Source organism: Ambystoma mexicanum, chromosome 1q, assembly GCF_040938575.1.
Source record: "Ambystoma mexicanum isolate Mex_15411 chromosome 1q, UKY_AmexF1_1, whole genome shotgun sequence".
In the NCBI taxonomy this organism is placed as follows: Eukaryota; Metazoa; Chordata; class Amphibia; order Caudata; family Ambystomatidae; genus Ambystoma; species Ambystoma mexicanum.
Window position 1 is genome coordinate 130,426,212 of NC_090922.1, and position 23,445 is coordinate 130,449,656.

Consider the following 23,445-nt stretch of genomic DNA (forward strand, 5'->3'; position numbering starts at 1 on the left):
CTGTCCTTGAAAGCGCTGAAGAACATACTAGCCAGGTGGGGGGAGCTCTTCCAGAAGTCGCCTCCAGAGGATCTCAAGAACTTCGTGAAACATCGAGCCAAGCTCAAGGTAGGGCTGCTATTTTCCATTGCACCCCGCAAGGACTCTCCCACGCGGGAGGGCCCGGTCAGGTCCTTATACCAGCACATGCACCCAGGCTGCTACAGCTACCGGTCTTTGGGCCGAGGGATCCTTGGCTCCTCCCGGTGGCAGTGTTGAGGAACCGGAAGGTTCTTGTACCGGATTGTCATTCAAGGGGCTCTGCCCTTGTACCAGCAATATGGCTCAGGGGCTTTGCCCTAGTACCAGCAATAGGTTTGAGGGGGCGTCTAAACGAGGCACTAGCGACCCCCGGGTCGAGGGTGTCGCACCTACCAGGCCTAGGCCCCGGGAGAAGGGTATGCCTCGTGATCCACACGCATAAGTCTTGGAGGAGGCTGGGCCCAGCGAGCCAAGCAACACGTCACAGGCACGTGGCAGGCAGCGCGACAAAATGGCCACTGCGCCAGACACAGGAACCCGTCCGACGCCATTCAAGGAGTTCGGCGAAGAACGAGTGTCAAGATGGGACTGACCTCAACCAGGTATGTGGCCTACAGCCTATCCTTCTTATGCGCAGGGCAGCTTCCCACTGCGTCCATACGGACAGGGTATGCAGCAGCTCCCGGTTACCCAGTCAGTACCCCCTACCACCTCTCGGCCAGTGAAGAGGGGTTCTTTGAGAGGTTCATTGGCCTCATGAAGTTGCCTCGTATGGGGTTTATCCTCAAGGACACCACCAGGGAAGTCCTCCCGACTATGCTAGCGGCGCCTCTGCCGGCGCCCCCGGCGCAGCCGCTGCCTCTGGCTCCCCAGCTGATTCCTCAGGCGGTTCCGCACCAGACTCCGCCGCCTCCTCAGCCTCTGGCCACGGCCACTGTACCCCAGCCTCTGGCTCCGGCTACTCCTCCACCTCCGCAGGATACGGACGGGCAGGAGGATCCGGACACGCCATCCTCAGCCAGGGCCTTCCACAAACATCTTGCTGGAATGGCGGAGTACCTGGGCCTACCCCTACCCCAACCCGAGGTCGAGCAGCCGGCAGAGGGGGTTCTGGCTGAAGTCCTCACGCGACACCCCTTTGCCAAAACGGGGATTCCTCTGCAAGCCGATGTAGTCTCCCTGGCCAGGAAGGGTTGGCTCAAGCCCCACTCGGTCCAGCCGGTCTGTCATGTCTCGCTGGCGCCGCGGCTCCCTTTGGCGGCGCTGGAGAATGCGGACTTTGTCCTTGTTTCCTTCTCCCATCATGGCTCCTGTTACTACGGGTAGCGTTGCAGTATTCCCGTCTTCGGTCAGACGTCCTCTGACGTCACCGCGCTGTTCCAAGGATCCCGGATATGGTGCTGCAGAACCACAGCTCAGCGCGTCGCTTCTCTCCTCAGACGCTCCGTAAGTTCGCAGCTAGGGTGCATGTTACCTACATCCTTGTCCTTAAACTTACCTTTTCTCTTTACCTACCTATCTACATATCTACAGACTTGTGTCCGTCTCCAGCCTCCCTCTCCCGACCTCCGAGACTCCTCAAGACTCCTCCTCCATCCAACCCGCTCGGTACTGCTCTTTTCTCACTTCTATCTGTTTTCTCCGTGATAATATTTCAGTTCATACCCTGTTTGTTTAAATTAGAATACAGAAGCAGACAGAGTCCTGCAAATAGAATCCTTCCCACGTTGAAGATCGACGTACCGAGGACGATTGGATCCATCTCCGTTCCGGCAGGGTTTTCTCCCCCAGGAGGGTTTCCCTGGGATCCCTTACACCACCACTTGTTTCCTAATCAGGAGAGGGGAGGTGTCAGGGTCCCTAGGGGGCTCCCCAACTGCCTCGTTGATTGCTGCACCAGCAGGTTAGTGTTTGAAAACCTTACAGCAAGCGACGCCCGTAAAAAAGAAAGATAAATTTCTGATCATGACAACGCTGCAAGCAGCGTTAGACCAGGTGCAGCAATTAACGACTGTGGTACAAGGTTTGTCCCATGAGGTACAAGCCTTGAAACATGAGAACGCTTATCTGAAACAGCAAATGTCAGTGAAGCCTCCCACAAGTTCGGAAATCCCTCCGGGTCCATTACCAGGAGGGAAATATGACGGAAATCCTCAATCACTAAGGGAATTTCTGGACGCTTGCACAGTGCAATTTGCTTTTAAAACATCTTTTTTTCCCTCAGATAGAGATAGGGTAGGATACATGATTACCCATCTAACAGGACCTGCTCTAGCTTGGGCCACCCCTATTGTAACTTCTAATAACGCCATTCTTGATTCAGTGCCCGCTTTTACTGCCAGCCTGAAGGCTATGTTTTCAAGAAAAGAGTACCATGTCTCCACTCAGGAGAAATTGCTAGATATCAAGCAAGGATCCTTAGGTATTCTAGAATACATCACTCGATTCAAACAAATGGCGGCCGGCACCTCTTGGGCCGATGACGCTCTGATAACTTTGTTCAGAAGGGGGCTTCATGAAGAGTTAAAAGACGAACTCGCGCGGATCTCTAGGCCCAATACTCTTGCGGAATTGGTCTCCCTCACCATGCAGTTAGACTATCGGCTACAAGAACGACAAGCGGAAAGGAAGAAAGGGAGAAGTCACCACTTTGGGCCAGACATAGTTTCAGTTCCTAAAACCACTAATTCAGATGAACCTATGCAAGTGGGAATTACTCGGGGACCTCTTACTCCAGAGGAACGGGCTCGCAGGAAAAACCAAGGGCTATGTATGTACTGCGGCTCTTCCTCTCATACAGTACAAGAATGCCCTATTGCTCCTCTTAGACGGCAAGCACGTTCGGGAAACGCCAGACCCCAACCGCAAAGGGAACAACGGTCGGGGCAGCGGGTGCTGGTTCCCACTCTCCAACCCTGATTCCTCCATCATTGGACATGGTAGTTTTACGGGTCTCTCTATCCTTACCAGATAGAACCGTAGTAACGGTACCCGCCTTGATAGATTGCGGTGCAGCGGGATTGTTCATAGACGATTTGTGGGCTAAATCACAGAATTTACCTCGCTCTCCCAAAGCCTTTGCCATACCTGTTGAAGGGGTGGATGGCACGCCTCTAGTTTCAGGACCTATACGGGAACAAACGTTCGCCTTAAAGATGTCTATCGGTTCCCACAGAGAAGAGATCATATTCGACATTATTAAGGCCGCCCACTATCCCGTCATTTTGGGATTACCCTGGTTAAAGCTACACAATCCATTCATAAATTGGTCAGCTGGTTCTATCTTTTTGGGGTCAGAACACTGTGTTCAACACTGTCTGGCTGACAGCTCTGTAGGATTCTTTACTCCTCCTTCACCTCCTGAAAGATCCCAGAAAATAGTGGACCAGATCAGTCTTCTTCCTCCCGAATATGAGGAGTTCCAGGACATTTTTTCTTCTTCTCAGTTCTCGGACCTTCCGCCTCATAGAAGAGACGATTGTTCGATTCGACTTGAATCTTCACAACCCATACCCTTCGGTAAAATGTACATCCTTTCGGAGAAGGAAAAATCGGTCTTAAGACAGTATCTGGATACCAACCTCAAGAACGGTCTGATAACGGAATCAATCTCTCCGGCAGGGGCATCGTTGTTTTTCATAGCAAAGAAGGACACAGAAGAATTAAGGCCCTGCATAGATTATCGGGGTCTTAACAAAATCACCATTCCGGATCGTTATCCGATGCCACTCATCCCTGATATTTTGGAGGCCGTAAAGGGAGCCACAATCTACACTAAACTAGATCTCAGAGGAGCCTATCACCTCATCAGGATTAAGGAGGGGGATGAGTGGAAAACAGCCTTTCGCACCCCTTTTGGTCATTTCGAGTACCGGGTGATGCCCTTTGGTTTATCAAATGCTCCTGCTGTTTTCCAGAGATTCATCAACCATATATTTTCTGATCTCCTTCTCCACACAACAGTCGTATATCTCGATGACATCCTGGTGTACTCCAAGGACCCAAAAGAACATCACCAACATGTGAGTCAAGTCTTACACAGATTACGGAACAACCACCTATTCTGTAAACCAGAAAAGTGCAAATTTCATCAGACTACAGTTACTTATCTAGGGTTCGTCCTGTCCTCCTCTGGGATTTCAATGGATCCCAGCAAAGTAACAGCAATTCTAGAATGGTCTCCACCTCGTACCGTCAGAGAACTCCAAAGTTTTCTGGGATTCTCAAACTTTTACAGGAAGTTTATTGCAGGGTTTTCTTCTGTTGTTTTACCTCTAACAAGGCTGCTTAAGAAGGGGAAGACTTTCGAATGGACAATAGAAGCTCAGTCTGCCTTTGACACTTTGAAAACTCTTTTTACGTCAGCCCCAATCTTACGAACTCCGGACCAGAGCCTACCCTTTATTGTAGAAACAGACGCCTCTCACTTCGCCTTGGGAGCCGTATTGAAACAGACTCAGGCACTTGGATTAGAGCATCCTGTGGCCTATCTTTCTAAAACCTTCTCTCCCTCGTAAATCAACTACACAGTATTAGAGAAGGAACTATTGGCCATAAAACGAGCATTTCAGGAATGGAGACATCTCCTATTGGGTTCCCAACATCTTATCGAAGTACGCACGGATCATCAAAATCTTAAAAGCCTCCAGTACGCAGAAACCCGTAACAGTCGGCAAGCTAGATGGGCACATTTCTTTTCTCCCTACAACATAACATTCACAATCATTCCGGGCAACACCAATCTACAAGCCGATGCATTATCACGCAGAGATCCAACATGCAAACCTGGTTTTCAGACCGAAAAACTGTTTCCTCGGGCTACATTTATTGCGGGAGTCCAAGATTTCCTTCACTCAATTGCATCCCAAACCTGTCTCATCAAGGATTCTATCAGTCTTCAAATGGGAAAGTGGGGTCTCTCCTTTGAAGGCGGATGCTATTATCAGAACCATCGAGTCTATGTCCCTACTCTCCAACTCCGTACTGAAGTGATGCATATGTGTCATGATTCTGTCATGGCCGGACATCGCGGGATAGCCAGTACTCGGGAGCTTGTTTTAAGGCATTTTTGGTGGGAAACCCTGGGAAAGGACGTGAAAGACTATGTTTCATCATGCATGGTTTGCCTCCAAGCCAAAACCCCTCGCAGCAAACCGTTTGGGGAAACTGGCAACAGTACAAATACCTACCCGTCCCTGGCAACTGATTTCTACGGACTTCATTGTCGACTTGCCTACGTCTAAAGGTTGTACCACCATTATGGTAACGGTCGATTATTTTACCAAATTGGCCCATTTTCTGGCTTTGCCCTCCATACCAACTGCCTCACAAATGGCCAGACGCTTCATCAATACCATATTTTCTCAGCATGGTCTTCCAGACAGTATAGTGTCCGATCGAGGTTCGCAGTATATCTCCCGATACTGGAAGCAGGTCTGTTCCGCTTTGGGGATTAAAAGAGCTTTAAGTTCAGGCTACCATCCTCAAACTAACGGACAGACCGAACGTCTGAATCAAACCCTGGAAACTTATCTGCGTTGCTTTGTGTCTGCGGCTCAAGATAACTGGATGGAACTGTTACCCTTGGCAGAGTTTGCCTATAACAACGCTCCTCATGCATCCATTAAGACAAGTCCATTTCATTGTACCTATGGATACCATCCCTCCTGTTCTCCTTCCTCCCTTCTCAAAACTTCGGCATTTCCAGATGCCGACGCCCTTATGGGGGACATCCATCAGGGACATCATTTGGCCAGGACTGCTTTGCTAGAAGCTCAGGAAAGCTCCAAACGCTTTGCGGATTTGCATCGTTCACCATCACCCAAGATTACTCCGGGGGATCTGGTTTGGCTCTCGGCAAGATTCCTTCCTAGACACTTGATTCCGTCTAAATTGTCTCCTAAATTCTTTGGACCTTTTACTGTTTTAAGGTCGAAGGGCTCGCTAGCCTTTGAATTGCAACTTCCTCCATCTTGGTCCCGGATTCACCCAGTATTTCATGTGTCCCAACTCAAGCTCCATGTTCCAGATCGATTCGGTCGTTCTACGGACTGTCCTCCACCTGTGTCAACTGAAGATGGTCCCGAATTCGAAGTCTCCGGTGTTTGTGATTCTCGTTATCATCATGGTCGACTTCAATATCTGATCCACTGGAAGGGGTATACTATAGCGGACCGTTCGTGGGAACCAGCCTCTGCTGTCCACGCACCTTTGCTTGTTCGCCGCTTTCATAGGTTGCACCCCGACAAACCCGGTGGGGGGACCCTTGGAGGGGGGCATACTGTCATGTCTCGCTGGCGCCGCGGCTCCCTTTGGCGGCGCTGGAGAATGCGGACTTTGTCCTTGTTTCCTTCTCCCAGCATGGCTCCTGTTACTACGGGTAGCGTTGCAGTATTCCCGTCTTCGGTCAGACGTCCTCTGACGTCACCGCGCTGTTCCAAGGATCCCGGATATGGTGCTGCAGAACCACAGCTCAGCGCGTCGCTTCTCTCCTCAGACGCTCCGTAAGTTCGCAGCTAGGGTGCATGTTACCTACATCCTTGTCCTTAAACTTACCTTTTCTCTTTACCTACCTATCTACATATCTACAGACTTGTGTCCGTCTCCAGCCTCCCTCTCCCGACCTCCGAGACTCCTCAAGACTCCTCCTCCATCCAACCCGCTCGGTACTGCTCTTTTCTCACTTCTATCTGTTTTCTCCGTGATAATATTTCAGTTCATACCCTGTTTGTTTAAATTAGAATACAGAAGCAGACAGAGTCCTGCAAATAGAATCCTTCCCACGTTGAAGATCGACGTACCGAGGACGATTGGATCCATCTCCGTTCCGGCAGGGTTTTCTCCCCCAGGAGGGTTTCCCTGGGATCCCTTACACCACCACTTGTTTCCTAATCAGGAGAGGGGAGGTGTCAGGGTCCCTAGGGGGCTCCCCAACTGCCTCGTTGATTGCTGCACCAGCAGGTTAGTGTTTGAAAACCTTACACGGTCAATCGATGCCTGGACGCCAAGTACAGGCAGATGGAGGGGGGATACACTCTTGCTCTCGGCCCATCCTCAGCCACACTCCTCGGTGATCGCTGTGGCATCACTATACTCCAAGCCTCAGTCCTCCTCAGCCTCCTCCTCTGCGACGCTGCTAGGCAAGGAGGAGAAGATCCTGGAGGCATACGGAAAGAAACTCTATTCCAACGCGTCTTTGCAACTTCGTCAGGCCAACGCAGATGCCATGCTGGCTGCCGCTAACCAAAGGTAATGAGTGGAAATTGCAGACTTCCTCCCGGAACTCCTTACGCAGAGCCAATCACATTTTAAGGCGGGACTGGCTGAGGCCAAGCTGGTGGCGCAGGACTTCATGGAATCTACAGTGGTCCATATTGACACCTCTGGCTGTGCCATCTGTATCACCACGGACATAAGGGCAGCCTGGCTCCGGGTGATGAAATTCAACCCGGATGTCCAGGAACGCATATTAGATCTTCAGTTCGAGGAGGGGGCGGGGGGCACCTCTTCCACTCAACCACGGACGAAGAGCTGGACAAGAAGAAAAACAGCTCACAAACGGCCAAGTCTTTATCCATCTTGACAAAGACCACGCCCAAGTCGTACACCCAGTCATAGCAGCGCTCAGACAGGGGGCGTAATTATGGAGAATACCGCGGCTTCCTGGAACGGAGATCCAGACAGCCGGACCGCTCGCCATCTCAGAACCGCCGAAAGCAACAAAAAAGGGAGGGTGGGGGGAGGTCTTTTTCCAGTCCCCCTCCTCCGCAACAACCTCAGAGGGAAAGAAGGCATGACACGCCCCTGCGGGGGTCCACGTGTCTCCAGTGGGGGGCAGGCTTGCTCCACATACACATTTCTGGCACCAGAATATGGTGGACCCCCTGGACCCATTCCAGCCTCTCCTCCCCTCCTCTCCCTCAGTTTGGGACAGCAACTCTTCTGGAGGAGATCCGGTCGCTCGTAGAGAGCCAGGCAGTGAAGGAAGTCCCAGCCTCCCAGCGAGGCTTGGGCTTTTACTCCAGGATTTTCGCCATTCAGAAGAAAAACCAGGCGGGCCCGAGAGTTGTGCTGGACCTTTCCACCATCAACCTCTCCTTACCCCTACAAAACTTCAAGATGGTTATGCCCGCTTTTATAGCGGAGACATTGTGCAAGGGAGACCGGATGTGCTCCCTGGATCTGGAGGACGCGTACCTACACGTCCCGATTTGGCAGCCCCATCGTTTTTTCCTATGGTTCAGGATCATGGGCTACCATTTACTATACAAGGTCCGCCCTTTTGGCCTCAACCCGGCCCCCAGGGTCTTTACCAGGCTAATGAATACGGTGGCTGCCCTCCTCAGAGCGCAGGGCCTCCACCGCTACCCATACCTCGACGACTGGCTCGTCGGGGCTACATCTCCGGAAGCGGTTCACCACTCCTCCCATGTCCTTATGAACACACTGCACAATCTGGGCTTCTCGCTCAACCTCAAGAAGTAGCAGCTGCAGCCCACGGAGACTGACATTCTTGGGCCTCATCTGGGACACGTGCTCCGAGAAGGTATTTCCTTCGGAGGACAAGATCTCGGCCATCAAGAGGGCCACCTCCCACTTCCTCTGCAGAGAGGTGACCTCGGCTTGGTGGTACCAGCATCTCCTTGGTCTCTTGGCAGCGGTCCTTTTAGCCGTTCCACACACGAGATTGAGGATGAGGATTCACCTGCACTTCACGGCATCATGGAACCCGGAGCAGGGCTCCCAATCCGAGATGATCAACGTTCCTCCATCTCTCCACGCGGACCGAACATGATGCTCCAGGGACTGCAACCTACGGACGTGCAAGACCTTTCGGCCGCCATCATCACCACAGACTCCTCGCTCGAGGTCTGGGGAACCAACCTAGACAATCTCTCCGTCCACGGCACCTGGACTCAACAGGAGCAGGAACACCACATCAATTGGTTAGAGCTGAACGCCATCTTGCTAGCGCTCAGAGCATTCCTACCACTTCTCGGGGGCAAGGTTGTCCTCATCCAGACAGACAACTCGACCAGCATGTACTACGTCAACAAGCGGGGAGGCACCAGATCCCCCTGTGCAGACTGGCAATCAGCATGTGGGAATGGGCCCTGGAAAACGACATATACCTCACGGCGGTCCACCTCCCGGGGGAAGCCAACCTGGAGGCATACAGGCTCAGCAGGTTGGGAGCAGACAATTACGAGTGGCAGCTAAACAACCTAGTCATTCAGGAGACCTTCAGCAGGTGGGGTCATTCCCAGGTGGAAATCTTTGCCACCTGGCACAACAAGAAGTGCCCTCAGTTCGCCTCCTGTCAGGGACGGGCCCCAGCTCCCTGGGCGACGCATTTCGGCTTCAGTGGAACGGCATGAGCGCTTACGCCTTCCCGCCCACTCTGCTGATTCACCGAGTGATTTGCAAGATCAAGGAGTCTCGCCAACTCCACATCATTCTAATAGCTCCATGGTGGCCGGCCAATCCATGGTTTTCGGAGCTGCTCAGCCTCTCGGATGTGCCTCCAATTCCCCTCCCGAGTGGCCCACCCCGCCCCACAGAAACTAGCCCTCACAGCGTGGTACCTGAGCAGGTAACGCTGCGGCACCTCAGCCTCTCACAGGCTAATCTGGAAATCATACAGGGCGCAAGGAGCAAGGCTACCAGGGCCCAGTATAAGAGTAAATGGGCCAGATTCTGCCACTGGGCAGACTACAAGGAAATCGCCCCTGGCATGTTCTTTGGACGACGTGCTCTCCTTCTCAGCGCCCCTCGCCCACTCTGGGGTGCAAGTGGACACCTACCGTACATACCTCGCAGCCATTGGGGGCTTACAGGAACTTGGAGGAGGGGATCTTCTCCTCCTCCAATCCTATCAAGAAACATCTGATGGGGCTCGCAAGGCTCTATCCGCCCGTCAAGAGGCTGCACCCTGTGTGGGACCTCAACATAGTCTTGGGCGCTGTGGCGCACAAACCGTTTGAACCAATGGCATCCGCAGACATCAGGCTGGTCACCATCAAGACGGCCGTGCTAGTCGGCCTCACTTTGGCTCGTAGAGTCAGCGAAATAGTCTTTGGTTGCCTCGGAGCCAAATGCCACATTTCACAGGGACAAAGTGTTCCTGCGGACACACCCAGCATTTCTGCCCAAGGTGCGTTTGCTTTCCACTTGAACGAGGAAATAGTCCTTCCCACTTTCTTTCCTGATCCCAAGGATGAAGCACAGAGAGTACTGCACTGCCTGCATATCAGGCGTGCCCTGAAATTCTACTTGGGCAGGACCATCGGCAGGACCAACGGCCTCCGCAAATCAGACTCCCTGTTTTTCACGTTCGGAGGCTCAAGACCAGGATATCAGGCCTCCAAGACCTCCATATCCCGCTGGATGGTCTTGGCCATCAAAGAAGCGTACGAGGGCCAGCACAAGCCGCTCCCAGCCAACAAGCATGCCCACGCAGTCAGGACCAAGTCAACGGCCATCGCATTCTAACGCCATGACCCTTGTCGTGTCATAAGCAGGGGCGGCCACTTGGCCCACTCCCTCGGCTTTCTGCAAGCATTACTGTTTTAATGCCGGCTCTAGATCTGATGCAGCGGTCGGACAGGCGGTTCTCAGGAACCTATTTGCTTAAGGAGGGTCTCCTCTCCACCCTGGGGCTACATTCAGTGTAATCGCCCATGTAGTATGGAGGAAAGGGGGGCGGGACGTAAGAGTAATTATAAGTTACTCACCGTAGTGACTAACGTACTCTTAGTCCTTAGTCCCTTTTCCTCCATACATCCCACCAACCTCCCCTCTAATAATACTGGTGTCATTAGGCAATGTTAAATGTATGGTCGACGCGTCAATGGGGACTGAGGTGTGCGCCGGAGGGTGGAGTCAGGGCAGTGCATGCTCCGTGGGCCGCACCCCTGCGTGCCTCTAAATTTAAAGGGGAAGAAGGTTTTTTCTGGTGAAAAAGGTTCTGTCTCCCGTCCCTTTGAAGGGACAGCCCATGCAGTATGGAGGAAAGGGGACTAAGGACTAGGAGTATGTTAGTCACTACAGTGAGTAACTTATATTTTCTCCCCCACTGCTATTACTGCTCCTCGCAGGTCCATTTCACAATCCTGATATGGCTGGCTGTGCCCTTTCATCCTAAACTCCCTCAATTGTCAGTGAATCATTGTGGACACCCCATCCTTATACAGGCTCCTCAAGTAGCTTTTTACCGTCCTAAAGCTTATGGTAAATAAGTGCGAGTAGGAATCATAGAATCCGGTAACACTGCTTCTCTTTGGGGCAATAGTGTCGGTTGGGATTGATTAACTAGTGGAACTGAGGGAGGAGGCGGGTTCAGTCATACCGCCGGGGGTCATGTATTGGCAGTGGGTCATTATTTGTAGGAGATGGACTAATGTGTGAGAACCGGGTAAAGAGCATAGTTTTAGCACTTTTTTTGGCCGTGCAATTTCTTTTCTAATTTTATTTTTACTTCCCTGTGTGTTTCTAAGAGTTGCTGTGTCTTATATGCAGATTCTTTAGTCCAAGTTGCAAAAACTGACCATTTTTTTTTGGTGTGCTTTAAATCCCTTAGAGTCCAGTAGGACACAGACAGAATTCAATGGGTCTTGATCAAAGGTCCCCGATTGTGGGAATTTTTTAATCCCCTGGCCGGCTGCAGCATCTTTGACATTTAGCAACAAACCTTACTGAATTCCCATGGTCTGTCTCCATTTTTCCTGCAGGAGTATCAACGGCACACTAAGCATACCATATATGCGACTGTGTAGTTTTGCCCATACTTGGGGAAAGATATCTGCAAAGATCGCCTCTGACAAAGCTAAGAGAGAGGGGTGGCAACAACGCCCCAGAGAAAACACGGAGCAACACAACTGTGCAAACCTAGGACATAATTAACAGACTTAACAATTTCTCATTTCAAGCCCAGGCTTTCCCCTCGACATGAGAGAGTGTGTTAGATCAGATAGCAGGGGCTAAAATATTGCATACATCGGCGACAGGGAAGGCAGCAGATTGAGACTCACCCCGACATTGGTATGCTGCCTCTCATGTCTGGCTAGAATTTTAGGAGAAGGGCGAATATTCTTGTTTTACAAATGCGGTCCACACACACCGTTGATGATTAGAATAATATGCAATATGTTTACTGTCCAGTTGGCTTTTAAAGCCAAACGCTACAAACAGAAATATGAAATTGCATGAAAGAAAAATGTATCTATCTCATACCAACCTCCTTTGCTCATAAAACATTTATATGTTTGGAAATAGATTGAAAGCGGAGATGAATCGGTCATCCTCCTTGGGTTCGTTATCTTAAGAGAAACGTGAACAACCTTGGTTCCCAGCAAACACTAACTGCTCATGTGAGGTTGCTTCCTGCATTATCAGTGCTGGCAACCAAGGCCCGGCTGACATTCACAAGCAACCTAGCATAGTTTCCTTCCCACTGCTATTTGTGTGATCATGTGCACACTTCTTGAATAAACACGTATGTATAATGCAAGTGTCTCTTAGCTTTAAAATGAGCAGCCTAAGATGGCAGTGTGTGGCTAGTAAAATGGCAACCTACTTTCCATGTTCCCATCCACAGGAAGCACAGGAAGTACCTGAGATAAAAAATGGGGCATAATCATTACCAATTAAAAGTTCTGCTGTTCGGTCTTTCTTCAACACCCAGGTTCTTCACCCAGCTGCTAGCAGTGGTGGTGACTCGCCTCAGATGGGAGGGCATCTGTCTCTTCTATTACTGGGTCTCATAGCCTCCTGCATTCTTGTAATGCCAGAGGCCCCATCCGCATGAGGTCTCGCAGGGGCTTCTGAGCTCAGTGGTTGCAGTTTCAGGGGCCAGCTGTTACGAGTCCATCACAAACATCCCTTTTGTTACCTGAGCGGTTATGGCAGCCTTCACGGACCTGCCGTTATCGGGGGGGCTACCAGAAGTGCAGTCATCGTCTACGAGTATCCTAGAACCAATTCCGTTATCTATTCCATTCAGAAAGGCTCCAGAAACAATTACTGTTACCATGTTGTTTCAATGGAATTACATATGGCCGCCTTGTATGACAAGTTCCCTTACGGAAAGTGTAGGTCTAGTGTTTTACAAGATGGCCGACAGGAAAAGGTAGGATGACTCTGTATTTTGCCAGAAACTTGCATAAAGCAAGCAGAGAAACGCCTGGTAGTTGTCTCACAAACTGCTTACGACCTATGAGATTCCTGCCGACCCGATTCACCTTGTTTCCAGTTTCTTAGGAATTTACACAGGTAGAAAGGGTGGGTTGTTTTGCCATGTTTATTTTTGTTTACGCTCTCGCACCATGAGTTCTACTCTTAAAACACATGCGCAGATTACTTCTTGTATTAACTAGTTGAGAGCCTTGTTTTCCAACTCCAAAATTCTATATTTGTTATTCTCAATTCATGTGTTTCAAGCCGTGAGATAAGAAAAGTGAAATAGAAGCCTAGTCTTCCATGATGGTATCACTATTCTTATAACCTTCCTGTGAATCAAACAGGATTTCCTCACCGGATGATTCTGGCTAGACAGAACGGGAGGACAGGTAACCATCTATATGAAAAAGAATGCAACCGATAAGTTGCACCTGGCACTTTGGTCGTTCCCTTTGCCTGTGGTTTAAACGGGTGGAGGACGAGTCATAGTGGAAAAGGTGGAGCCATTCCATGGTTCCTAAGGATACTCTTCGCACAGAAGACCGGGAAACCGTACACAAACATCAGACCTTCGCCATGTCTCGTAAAGAGTGTCTGGAGACCTGCACTGGTGGTCTGTGAAGGACAACGTCCTGAGGACATTGTTTCATCAACCTTGGACCCAGGTAACCCTGGTCACGGATGCGTTCATGAAAGGCTGGGGCACTCATCTTCAAGACCTTACAGTGTCTGCCCTCCCGGGAGCACATCCATTTGCTTTAGTTGAGAGCGATCCGGTTGGCCCTGGTTGCTTTTCTCGCCTCTGTGAAAGTCAACAGTGTTAGTCCAAACACAACACAGTGGCTATGTATTACCCCAACAAGCGAGGGTGTGTGGGATCCTTGATTCTGTTCAGAGAAGCAATGAGATTGTGGTTCTCGGCTCTGGAAAACAGTGTGTCTCTCACTGTGGCGCACCTGGCCAGTAAGAATGAACGTATTGATGGATGCTCTGAGCAGACAGTCTTCACCCTCCCGCGAGTGGGAGCTCTGCCAAGAAGTTCTGGAGGAGATTTTCTCCCCTTGGGGTACTTCTCCAGTGGATCACTTCACTTCCAGTGTGAACAGGAAGCACAAGTGGTTCTGCTCTAGGAAATTCCTTAGTCGGGGAACTCTGGGCGACGCCTTGACAGTTGAGTGGGACTTCAATCAGCTCTATGCGCTCCTGCCAATCTGTCGTACTGCTTGTTCTCACAAGGCTTCACCTGCTTGGGTCCACAATCTTAATTGCTCTGAATTGGGCCCAGAAAACGTGGTACCCGTAGCTGTTGGACATGGCAGTCTCCCTCCATGGTGACTATCGCAGAGGACAGACGACCTATCCCACTTGGAGGGTCGGGTCCTGCACCCGAATCTCCACAACCTGAACGTTCATGCCATACCTGGCTGCTGAAAGATTGAATTATAAGGAGTAGGATGTACTCACCACCAAATTGTCTAGCTTTCAGGTGGCTGAAGCTTTCGGCTTGGTGCCAGGAAAGGGATCTGCACCCTTTTTCTTAATCCAGATTCTCTGTCAAGGGTTATCTTACCGCCATTTCGGTCTTCAAGAGCACTCTGTAGCAGCGCTCCTTCATGATCCCCACAGCCATACAATTCCGGAGGGGTCTTTCCAATATGTTTCCCCCACACCAGTTTGTTGTTCAGGCGTGGGATATACATTTAGTGACATTTTTAATGGGCATTCTGTTTGAGTCTCTTCATTCTTGTTCGTTAAGAACGCTCACCCTTAAGGTGATTTTCCTGGTTGCCATTATTTCCACGAGATGGGTGAGTGAGCTCCAGGTGTTGTCTGTTAACCTCCCTACTTGGTTTTCTGCAAGGAAAAGGCAACCTTGATAGTTAGACAGACCCTCCTTCCTTACGATGGTGGTCTCAGATTTCTCTCTCTCAAAATCCATCTTTCTGTCTTTTTTCCTCCACCTCACCCTTCCAAGGCAGAGGAGCGTTTCCATCGAATGGACCCTATGCAGGCCCTCAGCGACTACATCTCTCGGACAAGAGGCCAGATAAGATTACCAGATTTTCGTTGGTTATGCTTATGCCCGTACTGACGGGGCTGCGACTGAACAGACCCCATCAAGGTGGATTGTTCTCTGCATCTCGAATTCTGCGATCTGGCTGGTAAGGTGGTTCCTGAAGAACTCTGAGCACACTCCGTATTGCCCACCACTTCAGCTCTGCAGTGTGGAGTGCCTGTCCTGGACATTTGTCAAGCAGCTATGTGGTTTTCCTTTTACATGTTCGCTAAACACTACTGTTTAGATTCTATGGTCGATCAAGACGCTTGTTTTGATAGAGGTATCCTGCAGAGTTTTCTGGTTTGTGACCTCTCTATCCACCCTCCTACAGGTATTTGAACTGCTTTGGGAGGCTATCTTAGATGAGGAATCCGTGGGAGAAAGGAGTCCATTTGAAGAACAAATGTCATGCTTATCAGTAATGTTCTTTCTGATGGGTGTTCCTCCCACAGACTTCTCCTCAAAGCCTCCCTACCTGCCCCTTTTGACAGGTAGCCTTACGCTTTAATTCCGCAGTGCCTCAACATCACAGGCTACGGGAAAAGGGCTGAACTGAGGTCAGTGTGCACAGCCTCTTTATTTGCTGGCCCTGAAGTCATGTCCAGCACGTTGGGTTGTCGTGCAGACCTGACGTGGTGCTGCACTGCACTCCCCGGCGATAGAAACAGCAGCTGCGCTGGAAGATGGATATAATAGCTGAGAAATCCTGGGGAGAAACGTCCATCAGAAAAACCTTTACAGATAAGTAAGTAATTGGTTCTTCTTTGGGAGAATTCAGGTGGCCAAGATGACTCTCCTCCCAAGACTTTTATGAATGTTTCAATTCTTACTATTCTGCTTTCCAGATAAGACAATATGGGCTATTCAACATAATAAATTACAGTAGATTTGGGTCAGTATTATCCCTGGAGTCCTGGGTAAAACGCTCATGGTATTGCTCCTGAAAATGAGGTCTTGCAGTCCCTAGCATAGAGCTGTACTTTATGCAGCACACTTAGCATCGGCACGTCACTGAGTGATGGGGACCAATAACGAGGGAATATCAATGGAACATGCTTAGTTGCTCTTTGCACTGAGAAAATTGGTTTGCCAATTAACTGGAAAAACCTGCGTTGAAAAGGTTAAAAAAGATCCATAAAGCATTTTATTAATGGAATGAGGAATCAGAAAATCAGTGACTACCCCACTTGACTCTGTAAGAGCGTTGCCCTCCGCCTTATCCTTCATTTGGTGCAGTCTACTAGCTCTGAATATTCTGATTCACATTTGGTTGGAATGCTGCATAGTTCAGCCCTTTTGGAATTAAAGTAAAGCTTACCACATTTTAAAACCATGACCTGCTTCTCCCTACTGGTCAAGTGCCTGACAGTTTACGCTGTGACATAGACTCTACTGAACCCTCCAAAGAGCGCACACAGATCCATGTTAGTTAAGCAGGTGCAAGTGAAGGTTACGCTAACCATTGCACACCAGTTGAAATGCCTCAGCCCCACCCCCAATGTCATTGCTTGGTGGTCAAGAATTTGGTTTCCAATGGCTATGGATACATTTAGAGCAACCCGGTGCCCAGTTATATTAAGGCCTAGTCCCAATTGATATACTTTGTGGAAGCAAATAACTTCTCTAGTGTATACCATAAGCTGCCTTCCATGAACTAATTTTCATTATGTTAGGTTTAGGGATGTTCCTAAATGGAGAGGCAGTGTGTGGGACGTCACCTAAATCTCTCCTTCCATGATCTAGCTGTGGTATTCACTGCTATATGGCTCAAAGTCCCTGTGTCAGCATTGGATTTGGTATGTGAGAGAAACCCAGACAGCTGGTCACTTGGCCTGTGCGTAGGGGCTCTGTGAATACAACAGAAACACTGTGTATTGTAGGCCTTGATGGGCTTTCCAATTGGATAATTTTGTGATTGCACACAATGTGTTTTCATGGTAAAGCTATTGAATATGAATGATAGAAGGCAAGCATATGATATGGCATTTATAACGCGCCTATACACAAGTGTTTCAAGGCGCGACGAGGCAGGGAGGGGGACATAGGGAAGACAGACAACGATCTTACTAGGCCAGGTGTCATTCAGATTGCGCAAGTGCATTGGAAGGGGGGAAGGGAAAGTGCTTGGGGCAAGGGAGAGGGGCAAGTGCAGTACAAGGAATAGTGGAATAATAAGATAAATAAGGGGCCAGCTGGTGGCAAGTGCAAGGTAAGTGCAGAACAAAGTGCTCGGAGGGGGGGGGGGGGGTTGTAGGGATACAGAGACAGTCCCGCGGTGCAGTGGTTGCCAGGGAGGCAGTGTCGGGGGAAGGTGGCTGGGCCAGGGACCGAGATCAGTTAGAGTTGCCCGGTGCCGATTCAGTGCAGTTTCAATCAGGAATTTAGCAGGGGAGAGGGGGAGAGAAAGCGGAAGCAAAGAGGAAGGTTTTGAGGTGCTTCCGGAACCGGAGATGGTTCTCCTCAAGTTTCAGGGAGGAAGGAAGGAAGGCTATTCCAGATGGAGGCCCCTGCCACGGAGCAAGATCTACCCCCAACTCTTTGCTTGGAGAAGCGGCTGACCCTGAGGGAGTTGGAGGCAGATGAGCGAAGAGCTCGAGAAGCAAGATATTTAGGAAGGGAGAGTTGAAGGTATTTCGGCCCCAGGCCCCAGAAGGCCTTGTGGACAATGCAGAGGGTTTTGAACTTAATCCTCGCAGCCACTGGGAGCCAGTGAAGAGATTTCAGTCCTAGAGAGATACGGTCCCTGGGCTTGAGGCCAAGAACAAGTCTAGCAAGTCCTGTTCTGGATGAGTTGCAGAGGGTGGAGAGATCGGAAATTGACATTACATTTGAGATTAGAAGGGAAGGAATGTGCACATAACTTTCTACCAGTGACACGTACAAGTTTTGTGGGAAAGTGAGTTTTTATTCGTGAACATGTTAAACGTACTTATTGATTAACTGATTATTGCACTAGGTGTTCTAACTTGCACACTTTTGTCAATTCTTAGTTTTTGAGCCTTACTGAAGATGATCTGAATAAATTTGAGTCTCTCACCATGGGAGCAAAGAAAAAATTGAAGACACAGTTGGAGCTGGAGAAGTAAGTTCTTTAACATTGCGTCTTCAAGTTTAATTGTATGAGCCCAAAAGCACTAGGAGTTATTTTGTAATTGATGTTCTGTTTAAATTATCAGTTGTTAGATATGAATGCCGGGCAGTTTTCATTCTTAAAATAACACGATTTGTATCTAAAGATACATTTAGATCCACTTGCACAAACAAGTCATACCCCTCATTATGTCTGTTGCATATGTATTTAGTCCACATCATGTCCTTTACACCCCACATTATAGGTCAGCTATTTTGTGAAGATTATTTGTCAAAGAAGAGGTGCTGCCTTAACCATTAATCAGTAAATGTGTTGATGCATGGAATTCTAAGTTGTGCATAATGGAATTTTCATCAGAGTATCCTAGTAGGTTTTAGAAAATCAGAGTTGTGGACACGGTGTGAGACTCCATTGGAGTGTATAAACTCAGAGATGTGGACACGGTGTGAGGCTCCTTTGGAGTGTAAAAGCTCAGAGATGTGGACACGGGGTGAGATTCCTTTGGAGTGTTTTTGCTTCATTAAGTGTCTTGGGGAGGTTTGGTATATGTTCTTTTTGTGTGTTCTTTTTGTGTGTTCTTTACTAGTTTGCTTAATGGGGAATTTTTTATGCTTAACTTGATTTATTGTAGGGCATGGGATGTATCTCTGGTGGGTATGGTTCGGAATAATGTTCTAGATGTATATATTTTTGCTTATTTGAAGTTCGATGTATATTTGACTTTTTCATTCGTGAAATGCTTTAGTTGTGTATGTGTGCATGTGTGTCCTTTTCCCCCCTTTTTTTCTTTTTTTCATTCTCTCACTGTATTGTGGTCACGGTGAAGATATATTGAGTTTGAGGGCTGTACTATGGCTTCGCTGACTTTTGCAACATGGAATGTTAAGGGGATAGGAGGTGCTATTAAGAGACGCAAGGTTTTGGCGCGGATTTGGAGGAGTCGAGCAGATGTGGTTATGCTTCAGGAAACTCATTTAACTGAGCAAAGTGGAGGTTACTTGGTCAGTCCAAAGTACTTGCATGTAATCTCAAATTATTATGATTCAAGATCAAGGGGAGTGAGTGTATTGTTTAGGAAAAGCCTTCCGGTGACGGTGAAAAAAACACTAACGGATGATGAGGGACGGATTTTGCTGCTTGATGTCGTTTACGATGGGAAAATGATAACGTTTGGGACAGTCTATGCTCCGTGTTCGCCGACTGTTGACTTTCTCACCAAGTTGGACCTGTTGCTAGATAAGATGGAGGGTGAGACGATTATTTTAGGTGGGGACTTTAATGTAGTTATGAATAATAATTTGGACCGGAAATCTGACTGCGGATACTCTGGGGAGAAGATAAGTGCAAAATTGCGTGAATTACTATTTAAGTATGAACTTGACGATGTATGGAGGGAACTTCATCCGATCGAGAGAGTATACGTTTTATTCTGCTGTCCATAATTCTTACTCTAGGATAGATCATTTTTTCATTAGTAAGGTGTTAATCAGGTAGAGAGCTCCAATATTGGGGAAAGAAGTATCTCGGATCATGCTTTGCTTGATATGCAGGTGAATTTTGGAAGTGTGGGTAGAAGATCTAGGAGATGGAGGATGCAGGCTGCTTTACTTAAAGATGATACTGTTACATCGGGGTTAGAGAACTTCATTCGTTTCTTTGAGGATAATAGAGGTACGGCTGGGGTTACATCTGTTTGGGATTGTTTTAAGGCAGTTCTTAGGGGTGAACTGATTAGTAGATCAGCCCATGCTAGGAAGAAAAGTCAGGAAGAACTTAAGAAGATGGAAGAAGAGATCAGGTCTATGCAGAAGGTCTGTGCGGATAATGACTCGGTACAGAACAGGACACGCCTAAGGAAGTTGGAGTCTGAGGTGAATGACTATGTACAGGTTTTGGCGGATAAAGGTATGTTTTATTCGAAGCAACGGTTTTGGGAGTTTGGGGATAGGAGTGGGAGATTGTTGGCTAATAACCTTAATGGAATTGCGGTGGATACAAATGTTTCATCTATTCTGACGGAAGCTGGTGTTACTTTAAATAAGACTGAAGAAATTTGTGAACACTTCAGAGGTTTTTATGAGAATTTGTATAGAGAAGATGTACAGCCTGAGGATGATAGCTTAGCAGCTTTCTTTGATAAGATTACTCTTTCCAAGTTGTCTTTGGATAAAAAAAATCAGCTGGAAGCTATGATTGATGTGTCTGAAGTTAATTTGGCGATCTCGCAAATGAAAGAGGTTAAATCCCCTGGACCGGATGGTATAGTCTCAGAATTTTATAGGACATTTGAAGCAGACTTGGCTCCTATGTTGTGTGAGGTCTACAATGTACTTATGGAGTCGGGCGAGATGTGTGATTCAATGAAAGAGGCATTACTCATTGTGATCCCGAAGCCGAATAAGGATACTAAGCGATGTGGAAATTATAGGCCAATTTCTCTACTGAATGTAGACTTGAAAATTTTTACGAAAATATGGGGCAATAGATTGAAGTCATTTATGGGTGATAGGGTTGACGAATCTCAGGTAGGTTTTATACTAGGGCGTTTTGGGTATGATAATATACGGACTGTGTTGGATGTTATAGGAGTACATAATGGGAAGGAATCAGACAAGATCACTGTTTTTTTCGATGCTGAAAAAGCATTTGACAGAGTCAATTGGAGATTCATGGAATACACTTTGTTGCAGATGGGTTTTGGACCTGTATTTATGAAGATGATAGGATGTATTCATAATGGTGTTAGGGCTAGGTTGTTGGTTAATGGAGTTATCTCAAGGTTATTTCAATTATCAAGAGGTATGCGCCAAGGCTGCCCATTGTCGCCGTTTTTGTTTAATTTAGCATTGGAACCACTTGCGGTGTATATTAGGCAATGTGAACTGATAAAGGGAATTAGTGTTGGGAAGGTTGAGGTTAATATTTTGTCTTATGCTGATGATATGTTGATTTTGTTGTCCAATCCAAGTGAATGTGGTGTTGTGGTAAGGGAGATGTTTGAGGGGGTTGGCAAATTGTCTGGCCATAAAGTTAATTGGGAAAAAAATGAGATTTTTCCGCTGTCTAGAACTTGCGATAATGGTATTAGGGACATTTGGAATTGTGGCAATTTCAGTGCAGATGCCTCTATTTGGCATAATGAAGCAATAAAGATTGATAATAAATGTCTTCATTGGAAGAGTTGGGTGTCAAGGGGTATTTTGAAACTGGGAGATGTGTTGGATGGCACTCGGATGTTGAGTTTTGTGGAGTTGGTGGATAGATTTAATCTGGGTCAAAGAGAAATGGCTAGGTATTTGAGATTGGCTCCGATGGTGAACATAGAATTGCTATGGCGGGTGGCTCGCTTGGGAGGAGACCGGAGATTAGTAAATTATTGAATGGTCAAGAGTATGGTGCACAAACTTACATGAATTTCATGCCCATGAATGCGAAACACCTGTTGGCATGGGGTGGGTTGAGGATTGCTTGGTCGAATGATATTAGCAGGGTCATTTCTGATGTTGAATGGAAAGATATTTTGAGAGTGGGTGTGAATCTAGGGAAAGATTTAACCTTGCGTTTAATTCGGCAGAAAATTGTGGGTAGTTTGTATTGGACACCTGTGAGGATGTTTAAGTTGCGGTTGAGTTTGGATGATTTGTGTTGGAGTTGTGGTACGAATAGAGGTACTCTTTTACATCTATTGTGGGAATGCCCTAGTGTACTGCCATTTTGGTGTGAGGTGATAGATAGGATTCATTTCATTTTTGGAATACATTTACCTAGATCTGCGGTGAATATAATCTTGCTCTCGCATGTTGAAAGGGGTGCTCAAATTAGGAAACATAAATTTTGGATTGATAGAGCTGTGATGGTTGCGATTAGATTAATCCTCAGGATCTGGAAAACTAGGAAGAAACCAAGCGTTGAAGATTGGTTGATAGACCTGAGGGTGTTGTCTAGGTATGATAAGGTTTCGTTGAAGAATAGAGGCAAGGAGTATTTGTTGCTGTGGGGTTCGTTTGATGCTCTATGATTGATTTGCTCATTTATGGAACATTTTGGTGGCAAGTGGAGATTGGTATAAGGATTTTGTTTTATTTATTTATTTTTGCTTTCTCATCTCTTTTGTTCTTTTTTTCTCATTTACTTCCCTTCTCCTTGTGATGTTGTGTTTTGTCTTCGTGGTGTTTTGTGTGTTTAGGGTTAGACATTTGGTGGGGTTCATTTAGCTGAGTATTATATAGTTGATTTTATTGCAAGATTTGGTTTAATTGGTTCGTTCATGTTTTCATTTGAATTGAGTGCTGTATTTTTTGTTTAAGCCTATGTGGAACTGATGTATTGTAAACCTAACAAACAGAAGTTCAAAAAAAGAAAATCATTGACCCTCTTGTCCCTAGAGAATATTTTAAATGTCAGGAATATGACGATGTTCCCATAATGCATAACTGTGAGTGCAGATAAGTAATTACAGGTATGTACATTTCCCAGCCCTAAAAAGAAATGTGGATGTTGGACACAAAAGGTTAGAAAACACGTTAAACTGTTCCTATGTTTTATTTTATTTTTATTCTATTTGGTTTACAAAGCAACCTTTCGTATTTTAAAAATGATTTGGCATCAAAAGATTGTAATTTTAACATTGTTAAATACTGTGACGATTCTCGGGATCTCGTCACTTCTCGCCAGAGGGGCATCCTTCCATTTGCGGCTTGGGAGGTGAGGCTGCTACGCAACATCCCCCCTAGGCGTGGCGCTAAGCGAGACCTCACATGGAGAGACTCCCCTCTTGGGGATAGGGACTCAAGTTCCGTGAAGAAACTCCCTAACACTCTAACCTATGAGACCCTTAGGTCATCACTACCTCAGGAACTCCAACCTGAACAGACCACTGTTTGCTATTGCAACACCTCTTCCCTTACCCCATTAAAATCCACAACCACTGAGAAGAGGAAGAGTGAAGGAAATATGTAGAGTGCCAACAGGTTGGAATCCACTCGTTCTAGGAAGAAGTAGAATGAAGGAGTAATAACGATGACGCCTCCACTGCACACATATATCACTGCAAAAAAGTTGGAACCATGAAGAATACTCCATGGAGACTGAGGAAGGA

At 47.7% G+C, this 23,445-nt stretch overlaps 1 protein-coding gene across 1 annotated transcript in view; it reads left to right on the forward strand.

Annotated features, from left to right (window-relative positions):
* The window catches only part of ZCCHC14 (zinc finger CCHC-type containing 14), a 1,189,754-nt gene that overhangs the window by 780,998 nt on the left and 385,311 nt on the right, over positions 1-23,445 (forward strand). The window contains exon 9 of the mRNA XM_069636185.1: positions 18,247-18,338. Coding sequence (XP_069492286.1) covers positions 18,247-18,338 — 92 coding nt within the window. The remainder of the gene's footprint in view (positions 1-18,246; positions 18,339-23,445) is intronic.